This window comes from Rhinichthys klamathensis, unplaced genomic scaffold (assembly GCF_029890125.1).
Source record: "Rhinichthys klamathensis goyatoka isolate OS25496 unplaced genomic scaffold, OSU_Roscu_1.1 h1tg000209l_1, whole genome shotgun sequence".
Classification (NCBI taxonomy): domain Eukaryota; kingdom Metazoa; phylum Chordata; class Actinopteri; order Cypriniformes; family Leuciscidae; genus Rhinichthys; species Rhinichthys klamathensis.
In genome coordinates this window covers 1,419,770-1,430,910 of record NW_026606734.1, presented here as the reverse complement: position 1 = coordinate 1,430,910, position 11,141 = coordinate 1,419,770, and the positions used below count along the sequence as shown (strand labels likewise).

The following is an 11,141-nucleotide window of genomic DNA, read 5'->3' as shown; positions in this document are numbered from 1 at the left end:
ACCTTACTGTAAAGTGTTATCAACATAATATATTAACCAAGGAGAGTTGCTGTGTTATTCTGTACACCAGAGTGATCATATTCCTCCCAGATTACAGTGTGTTTCTACTTTCTACTGATAACTCAGAATATTAAGGTGGACATTATTAAGGTGGACATTACCTTTAGAAAAAGATCACAATAAAAAAAAATTGGTAACAGTGTCTTTTTTCAACATGTTACATGTAGTTACTAGAGTAATTACCATAAATTGTGACCCTGGATCACAAAACCAGTCACATGTCTCACGGGTTTATGTGTGGTTGGCAATAGCCAACAACACATATGGGTAAAAATTATCGATTTTTCTTTTATGCCAAAAATCATTAGGATATTAAGTAAAGATCATATTCCATGAAGATATTTTATAAATTTCCTACTGTAAATATATAAAACATTTATTTTTGTGAGTGAATGCAGCAAAATCACAAACATAAATGCACAACTTTAAAAGAGATTTTCTCAATGTTTTGATTTTTTTGCACCCTCCGATTCCAGATTTTCTAATAGTCATATCTCGGCCAAATATTGTCCTATCATAACAAACCATACATCAATGGAACGCTTATTTATTCAGCTTTAAAAAATGATCTAGTGATTGTTTTGTGGTCCAGGGTCACAATTGTGCTTGATACATGCAACTACCCTAAACCACACCCGAATCATAACCATAACCCTGTAGTTAATTATTATTACTCAGTACTTATAATTACACGATAACAAGGACACCTTAAAATAAAGTGTAACCAAGAATTCTAATAGAATAATAATTTGGAATTAATCCTGTTAGAATTAAACAACTATTCTCTGAGAATAAGATGGTTTGCTTGCGAGTGAAGAGCATGTTTCACATCGTTTATTCATGTGTCCTGAAACCGAATAATTCGAAGAGCAAATATTGATTCGGCTGATGCTCTTGACCTCGGACCAGCAAAGGTCAATCAATGCGTTTGAATAGAGAATAACTGTTCATTTACTGAATCAAAACACTGAAGCCACTCTCATATCGGTTTATCAGGCAATGCTTTAAAGCGCCACCTGGTGTTGGATACATGCAAACCACTATTTTCATATATTCTCATATATACATATTTGAAAACTGTATATTTTAAGAGCTGCTCTATTTCTAAATCAGTGTTTTTCTGTTGTGTTACGTGATTGGTGGATGCTGTACCATCTGACTTGCTTGGTTATTTGAACATTTGAATGTTGTCTTGTATTTAAATGAGTTGCTGTACACCTGCAGTCGCTCAGCCGTGATGATGAAGGCCTGAGCTCAAACTGCTCAAATAAACTATTATTTCTGCCACTCGGATTATTTTGACCTCTTCACAAGCGTTGCTGGTTTTGTTCAAATACATCACCGGTTTTCCTTTATTAGTTCATTTTTAATGATCCTGTGATGTATAGTCTTTCAATTAATTTGAGCTCATTTCATGTATAACAGAATTTAAAAAAGGGTTAAAAAAATTAAAAAACACTTTACAATAAGGTTCATTAGTTAAGATTAGTTTACTACATTAGTTAACATGAACCAATAATGAACTGCACTTTTACAGCATTTATTAATCTTTGTTAATTTCAACATTTACTAATACTTTATTAAAACCGTGTTAACATTAGTTAATGCACTGTGAACTGACATGAACAAACAATGAACAGCTGTCTTTTTATTAACATGTGTATGTTAATACATTAAACAATATGTTAGTTAATACATTAACTAATGAACCTTATTGTAAAATGTTACCAAAACATGTTTTAGAGGAGGTTTAGCATGTCAGTGCGTGACATTTCTAATCTATTACATCATTCCTGGATCCACTTCCTGTTCCTGTGCATCTAGAAGTGAAAGAAATCACATCCTAATAATGAAGTGTAGCACTTTTATTTAAATTACTCAGAGGCACGAATTTCACTTAAAGGGTCCTTCACTACACACTCATGAGTAACGTCCTACCAGTGTGTGTGGCGGTCGAGTAACGTCCTACCAGAGTGTGTGACGGTCGAGTAATGTCCTACCAGAGTGTGTGACGGTCGAGTAACGTCTTACAGTGTGTGTGGCGGTCGAGTAACGTCCTACCAGAGTGTGTGGCGGTCGAGTAACGTCCTACCAGAGTGTGTGGCGGTCGAGTAACGTCCTACCAGAGTGTGTGACGGTCGAGTAACGTCCTACCAGAGTGTGTGACGGTCGAGTAACGTCCTACCAGAGTGTGTGGCGGTCGAGTAACGTCCTACCAGAGTGTGTGGCGGTCGAGTAACGTCCTACCAGAGTGTGTGGCGGTCGAGTAACGTCCTACCAGAGTGTGTGACGGTCGAGTAACGTCCTACCAGAGTGTGTGACGGTCGAGTAACGTCTTACAGTGTGTGTGGCGGTCGAGTAACGTCCTACCAGAGTGTGTGGCGGTCGAGTAACGTCCTACCAGAGTGTGTGGCGGTCGAGTAACGTCCTACCAGAGTGTGTGGCGGTCGAGTAACGTCTTACAGTGTGTGTGGCGGTCGAGTAACGTCCTACCAGAGTGTGTGACGGTCGAGTAACGTCCTACCAGAGTGTGTGGCGGTCGAGTAACGTCCTACCAGAGTGTGTGACGGTCGAGTAACGTCCTACCAGTGTGTGTGGCGGTCGAGTAACGTCCTACAGAGTGTGTGACGGTCGAGTAACGTCCTACCAGAGTGTGTGGCGGTCGAGTAACGTCCTACCAGAGTGTGTGACGGTCGAGTAACGTCCTACCAGAGTGTGTGACGGTCGAGTAACGTCCTACCAGAGTGTGTGACGGTCGAGTAACGTCCAACCAGAGTGTGTGACGGTCGAGTAACGTCCTACCAGTGTGTGTGGCGGTCGAGTAACGTCCTACCAGAGTGTGTGACGGTCGAGTAACGTCCTACCAGAGTGTGTGACGGTCGAGTAACGTCCTACCAGAGTGTGTGACGGTCGAGTAACGTCCTACCAGAGTGTGTGACGGTCGAGTAACGTCCTACAGAGTGTGTGACGGTCGAGTAACGTCCTACCAGAGTGTGTGGCGGTCGAGTAACGTCCTACCATAGTGTGTGACGGTCGAGTAACGTCCTACCAGAGTGTGTGACGGTCGAGTAACGTCCTACCAGAGTGTGTGACGGTCGAGTAACGTCCAACCAGAGTGTGTGACGGTCGAGTAACGTCCTACCAGTGTGTGTGGCGGTCGAGTAACGTCCTACCAGAGTGTGTGACGGTCGAGTAACGTCCTACCAGAGTGTGTGACGGTCGAGTAACGTCCTACCAGAGTGTGTGACGGTCGAGTGACGTCCTACCAGAGTGTGTGACGGTCGAGTGACGTCCTACCAGAGTGTGTGACGGTCGAGTGACGTCCTACCAGAGTGTGTGACGGTCGAGTGACGTCCTACCAGAGTGTGTGACGGTCGAGTGACGTCCTACCAGAGTGTGTGACGGTCGAGTGACGTCCTACCAGTGTGTGTGACGGTCGAGTAACGTCCTACCAGAGTGTGTGACGGGCGAGTAACGTCCTACCAGAGTGTGTGACGGTCGAGTAACGTCCTACCAGAGTGTGTGACGGTCGAGTAATGTCCTACCAGAGTGTGTGACGGTCGAGTAACGTCCTACCAGAGTGTGTGACGGTCGAGTAACGTCCTACCAGAGTGTGTGACGGTCGAGTAACGTCCTACCAGAGTGTGTGACGGTCGAGTAACGTCCTACCAGAGTGTGTGACGGTCGAGTAACGTCCTACCAGTGTGTGTGACGGTCGAGTAACGTCCTACCAGAGTGTGTGACGGTCGAGTAACGTCCTACAGAGTGTGTGACGGTCGAGTTACGTCCTACCAGAGTGTGTGACGGTCGAGTAACGTCCTACCAGAGTGTGTGACGGTCGAGTAACGTCCTACCAGAGTGTGTGACGGTCGAGTAACGTCCTACCAGAGTGTGTGACGGTCGAGTAACGTCCTACCAGAGTGTGTGACGGTCGAGTAACGTCCTACCAGAGTGTGTGACGGTCGAGTAACGTCCTACCAGTGTGTGTGACGGTCGAGTAACGTCCTACCAGAGTGTGTGACGGTCGAGTAACGTCCTACAGAGTGTGTGACGGTCGAGTTACGTCCTACCAGAGTGTGTGACGGTCGAGTAACGTCCTACCAGTGTGTGTGACGGTCGAGTAACGTCCTACCAGAGTGTGTGACGGTCGAGTAACGTCCTACAGAGTGTGTGACGGTCGAGTTACGTCCTACCAGAGTGTGTGACGGTCGAGTAACGTCCTACCAGAGTGTGTGACGGTCGAGTAACGTCCTACCAGTGTGTGTGACGGTCGAGTAACGTCCTACCAGAGTGTGTGACGGTCGAGTAACGTCCTACCAGAGTGTGTGACGGTCGAGTAACGTCCTACCAGAGTGTGTGACGGTCGAGTAACGTCCTACCAGAGTGTGTGACGGTCGAGTAACGTCCTACCAGTGTGTGTGACGGTCGAGTAACGTCCTACCAGAGTGTGTGACGGTCGAGTAACGTCCTACCAGAGTGTGTGACGGTCGAGTAACGTCCTACCAGAGTGTGTGACGGTCGAGTAACGTCCTACCAGAGTGTGTGACTGGCTCGAGTAACGTCCTGCCAGAGTGTGCGACGGGCGAGTAACGTCCTACCAGAGTGTGTGACGATCGAGTAACGTCCTACCAGAGTGTGCGACGGGGGAGTAACGTCCTACCAGAGTGTGTGACGGGCGAGTAACGTCCTACCAGAGTGTGTGACGATCGAGTAACGTCCTACCAGAGTGTGCGACGGTCGAGTAACGTCCTACCAGAGTGTGTGACGGTCGAGTAACGTCCTACCAGAGTGTGCGACGGGCGAGTAACGTCCTACCAGAGTGTGTGACGGTCGAGTAACGTCCTACCAGAGTGTGTGACGGTCGAGTAACGTCCTACCAGAGTGTGCGACGGGCGAGTAACGTCCTACCAGAGTGTGTGACGATCGAGTAACGTCCTACCAGAGTGTGTGACTATCGAGTAATGTCCTACCAGAGTGTGTGACTATCGAGTAATGTCCTACCAGTGTGTGTGGCGGTCGAGTAACGTCCTACCAGAGTGTGTGGCGGTCGAGTAACGTCCTACCAGAGTGTGTGACTGTCGAGTAATGTCCTACCAGAGTGTGTGACGGTCGAGTAACGTCCTACCAGAGTGTGTGATGGTCGAGTAACGTCCTACCAGAGTGTGCGACGGTCGAGTAATGTCCTACGGTCCACGGCCTCAGATCAACAGCTGCTCGCACAGCTCCACAGATCTCAGATCAGTTCATAACCTTCAGCAAACAGCACTGACTGAGCACCAAACCTGACCTGAGATCAGTGGAGATCATGGAGAAAACACTCACCTCACACACACACAACACGGGATCTAAAATGACAGATGATTCTTACTAAAACACAAGCATGGCCATGGTACAGCACTGTTGTAACCGTCACACACACACACACACACACACACACACACACACTGAGAACACATGGAGAGATCCACACAGAAGAAGCCTTTCACATGTTCACTGCTGATTCTGGAGAAAAACATGGATTTAAACATGTAAAAAATATGTTGTAAAATGTGTTAAACTCGGCTGAAAGTACTCTAAAGTCTGATACCACACTGAAAATATGCCATTTTATAAATCAAATGTAAACATGGATATAAACAATGTTTTAAACAATGTTGTGATGTAAACTACAATATATAAAAAATTATATAAATAATATATATATATATATTTATATATATATATATACGTATATATATATATATAAAATGTATATATATATATATTTATAAAAATAAATACAATTATATATAAAATGTTTATATATAACATATGTATATAGAATTTATTATATAGTATATGTTATATATTTATAAAAATAAATACAATTATATATAAAATGTTTATATATAACATATGTATATAGAATTTATTATATAGTAAATGTATATAAAATTCTATATACATATAATTTTATTAAATTCTATTTTCACTCAAAGCATAATGCTGATAATATCATTTGTAATGGAAAAATGTATTAAATGCAAAACAGCTGTATTGTCACCAGTGATCTCAGAGTTTTGGAATATATAAAATATTACAATAAATTCTAAATTATATGTAAATCCACAGTTTCCGAGTGGGTCTGTTTATGATTAAACAAACTACATGAGAAACTCCCAGTTTTGTTTTAAAGGGCGTTTCAACCAGTCATCATCCTCATCATCTTCACCATCATCATCATCATCCTCACCATCATCATCCTCATCATCATCATCTGCTTTTCAGCTGTTGTTTTATTTTGGTTTTTACATTTTGATCTACACATCTCTCAGTGAGGTTATTTGTGAGATGACACGAAAACCTTAGTGTATCTTTGGTGTCTGAAAGGACAGAAAAGAAAACATGTAACTGTACATTTGTATGAATCAGTTCAATAACTCCAGGTCCTTTTGATGGGGGAAAAAAGCCTCACAATTTCCAGTTTACAAAGAACTCGGATGGAAAACTATGGCATGTTGAATGAGTAAAAGAAATGACCACATAAAATAAACACAATTTAAAAAGCAATTTTAAACAATATCCCGTCCTAAAATTCACAATTTCTCCTAAAGGGAAACACATTGACCACGGCGGAGCAGTGCAGAAACTACATCCTCAGATAACACGAGAGACATGATCTAACCACATCATCTGCCTCCTCTAGAACACAACACACTGTAGAAAAGTACAGTAATGATGTCCTGGCAGCAAACACTGCAGCGCTGACAGGGTCTGAGAGAAACGCTGAGGATACGAACACTCATGATGGACACATCAGCACACAGTGTTTCACCTGATGCAGTTTCTTAGCAGATATTTTTGGCACACAAAAACATAACTCTGAATCATCAGATCGAGAGGACACACCATCTACACTAGCGTTCCAAAGTTTGGGGTGGCTAAGATTTTTAATATTTTTGAAAGAAGTCTCTTCCGCTCAGCAAAGCTGCATTTATTTCATAAAAATACTGTAAAAATAGTGAAATATTATTACAATGTAAATCAGCTGTTTTCTATGTGAATATATAGTAAAGTGTAATTTATTCCTGTGATCAAAGCTGAATTTTCAGCATCATTACTCCAGTCTTCAGTGTCACATGATCCTTCAGAAATCACTCTGATATGATTTGAAACATTTATGATTATCATCAGTGTAACAGTATCAGTTTAAAACAGTTGAAATACAATCTTTTGACATTAAAACATTCAAAATGTTTTTACTGTCACTTTCGATTTAGTGTATCTTTGCAATTAAAGTATTAATAAGCATCAACCCCAAACTTTCGAACAGAAGTGTATGTTACATCATGTGACACCGTGTCCGAACCAAGTTCAACAAAATCACAGCCAATCAGGACACATATGCTGTTTAATATGCAGTGATTCTGGACCAATGAGGCGCATCACGCCTGGTAAGAACACAGTGTATAAGAACAAAAAGAACAGGACAAATAAAATGTTGTAAATCTTGGTAAAACTGCTCTGAGATTTGTCCGAGTCTAAACACAATAGTTCCTAAACCTTGTAAAGGTGAAGTGTGTAACTTCTAAAAAAAAAAGAAAAAAAAAGAAAAGACAAATGTCAAATACTCCTCACATCTGCTATTGGTCAAAAACAGATAGCCCCGCCCCCAATGCCACTCCATTGGTCGAGCCAATATCTCTATGTCCAGCTCATTCGTGTCACTCAAACAGACTGCAATTTCCCACAGACATAACACACTTCAGCGTCAAGCCTGTGGCTAAAGAGAATACAGTAGATTGCTATAGGTTTTGTTAAATTGGTTTGTCTACGCTCAACATACTTCATGAACGTCAAGACAGACACTTTAAATTTAGTTCCAGCTTATGAGAAAACATGTTTATTGCTGAGAGATAAAAATGTTGCAGTGCTGTTGTGCTGGACGGGTCAGCTGTGCCTTTTGCTTTTATCATACAATAATAAAAAAAAAAAAACTAAAAAGTGCAAATACAGCTGAAATCATCCCGATAAAACTGCTTTCAGAGATTCATGCCAAAATGGAACCAAAACCAAAACCTCAGTACTCAATAATAAGAGCAGCGCCGGTCAAACGTTATGGCTGTTCTCCTTCAGCGCTGTTCGCATTAAACATTTCAACATTTATAATACAGAACCCTTGGTCAGTGGATGTCGCGTTCGGACAGTGATGCCTTGATAAAAAATAAAAAAAAGTTATTGCACATTCCATATCATGAAGTCAGTAACGTCATCTGACACATTCAGCATCTGCGCTCTGCATCGCTATCGACTGCGAGAAAACTAGCCGGTGTGTGAAACTCAAACATTCCCTTGATATCAGAAAGCCATCGTGGATATGGAAAACCGCACCGCAGCCTGGCTCTCTGAACACAGATGTTATTTTGGGTATCAAGCGACAATTTGAATCGAAGCTAGTGTCCGCAAATGAAAAAAAAGCAATGCAGGTTCACGATGGAGACGTGCAGATGGACTTTATGAATGAATCGATATTAAACAGGCATTACCAAACGCTCCTACTTGTGAAACTAAAACCATCGGATCATTCGCACGCACTTGGAAACCCAGACCATGAGAACCACTGCCACAGGCAAATGATGCACAATACACAGACATAAAACTACCATAGTACGAACAAATAAAAGAGAACGAGGAAACAGTCAATGAGCATAAATTAAAGTGTCGTTATGGATCGTCTCTCCGCTTTCATATGTGCTTCACGTTGAGTCTCTTCTTCAGGAGATCATAAATGTCTCGGTCTCCTGATAAACGCAGCTGGACGTGATGCGGATAGAAAACCACTGGGTCTTCATGACGCCCCGCTCTGCTCTGGGAAAAAATAATAAACAGAATTCCTGCCGGTGGAGCCACGATCCACTTTATGAATATATGGTGATGACCTCTCGGCCACCGCCGCGCACCAACAGGACCCGGTTGAGACCCTCCATCATAACCTCCATAAACTCCATGTCTGAGGCGCGTTGGTCAAGGACAAACACGCATGTTTTCCATGCTAATACTCCAAATAAAGCTTCTGGAAGACGTCTGTGTATAATAATAAGAGAGATTTTTTAGTATTAGTGATTTAAATAAAGCATTAATCTTCTCAAGGTCGTGCATTACCGTGATTTTACCACAGTAAACGGGTGACATGAAGATTAATGACTAGAATCTTACTAGAGTAGAGTCTTAAGAGGCTTATTGTTTTTATAAAACTGCAATGTTCAATAAATACTTACATTTTGGATAATAATAAATCAATATGAGCTACAATAAAATAAATAACCCTTTCTCCAGATACAGTAATATAGTTCATTTGAGGTTGGCATAATCACATAGAATTTAAAGAACTATAATAGAACTATTTCTATAAACTGCATTAAAAATATCACTGCATTTTAAAACTTTAAATCTTATATATAGAGTAAATATAACAAATAATTGAAAAAAATTAAAAACATAATATTAATAAATGGAAATAAAAAAAAATCTAAATCAGTGTTTTAGTATAATTTATATACTATAATATTTATTAATATTTGGAATTAGCTTTTAATTTTAGTCAAATTTTTAGTAATTTTGCTATGTGCTTTTGTAATTTTTATTCTTTTAAATCTAATTTTATTTTAGTTTTAGTTCTTATTTCCAGTTAGTAATTTTAGTGCTTTAGTTCAATGCAACATTTAAAATTTTCGTTTAGTTTTCCATTTAATTGAATTACATCATTATTATTTTACTCACTGTTCGTTTTCTTTGTTCCGTTGAACACAAAAGAAGATATTTTGCAGAATCCGTTTCCAGCAACTTGCGAGTGAGTAAATGATGACAGAATATTTATTTTTGGGTGAACTATACCTTTAACAAAACAAATTCTGTTTCAATTTTTGATCTGATTGTGTAAATGTGAGTTTTGAGGTGTAGTTTGTATGAGGATACAGTTTTCATCGCCGCCGCGGTTCCTCGGTGGGCCAGGCATGTTGAGGAGCACCAGATGTGCACCCTGAGACTTGTTGACCACCACCTCATTCAGTTTGACCGCTGTGTGCATGCAGCGCACGTTCGACTGGTTCCTGTTTCACAGAGTCATGTGACGAGGGACAAAAACATACAAGTCAGACCGTGTGACTCAATCATATTAATACAGATTCAAACTCATGCCAACATCCAAGTACAGGGACAAAAAAAGCGAACATGTATTCATGTTCAGTCTACATTTAGTATAATTGACTAATTCATTGATTACAGTGACATCTGGAGTCAAATGCATATTTCTCTATTATCATAGAGCGATATTTGATCCTGATTGGTCAATGTTATCATAATATTTGTTTAAGCTAAACTGTATGACAGAGATAATTGTTTCAAACAGCTGTGCAATGTGTGCTATGAAAGCTCTGCAAAGCTCTTGAATATGGCATGATAAATACATATGCACTGTAATTCAAGCATCATTTATATTAGTGATATAATAAAGGCCGTTTGAGGTTAGTGTGCACAATATCAAGATTTGACATGCACAGCATATGCACATGCCTTTAATAAAGCATGAATTATGAAATCACAAATACAGTTGAAAAACTTGTGCTCCTCAGCGCCACCTTGTGCCCGTATGAACTGCTTTAATTACATTTCACTGTATATAAAAATATAAATAAAGCAAACTATTAACTGCAGCAAATACCACAATGAATATACAATAAATAATTATTTTTCCCTGTATATAAAAATATTAATAATGATGTCACTCTATTAACTGTAGTAAATATACCACAATAAACACTAAATAAATAAATAAATAAATAAAAGTTTTACTGTATATAAAATACAATAATTATTCTTATTACTTGCATTATTATTATTATTATTTGCATTATTTATATTTTAGTATTATAAATAAATATTGAATGTAAATAAAAGAGTATCTGAGGCACAACAGGTGATTATGAAGCACAAGTTTTCTTGTAGAGATCCATCATGCTGCACACATGAGCTTCTGCACGTCTCAGGACAGAGGGAATGCTGGGATGGAAACGCACATACACATGCCGAAGCGCACACACACA

The 11,141-nt window shown here is 40.2% G+C and overlaps 1 protein-coding gene across 7 annotated transcripts in view; it reads right to left on the bottom strand.

Annotated features, from left to right (window-relative positions):
• Positions 1-8,658: 8,658 nt before the first annotated feature.
• The window catches only part of slc12a7b (solute carrier family 12 member 7b), a 66,690-nt gene continuing 64,207 nt past the window's right edge, over positions 8,659-11,141 (bottom strand). For all 7 annotated transcript variants that reach the window (XM_056263632.1, XM_056263633.1, XM_056263635.1 and 4 more), the window contains 2 exons: positions 10,015-10,148; positions 8,659-9,049 (listed from right to left, as the gene is read on the bottom strand). In XM_056263632.1, the coding sequence (XP_056119607.1) occupies positions 8,958-9,049; positions 10,015-10,148 (226 nt within the window). In that variant the 3' untranslated portion in view covers positions 8,659-8,957. The remainder of the gene's footprint in view (positions 9,050-10,014; positions 10,149-11,141) is intronic.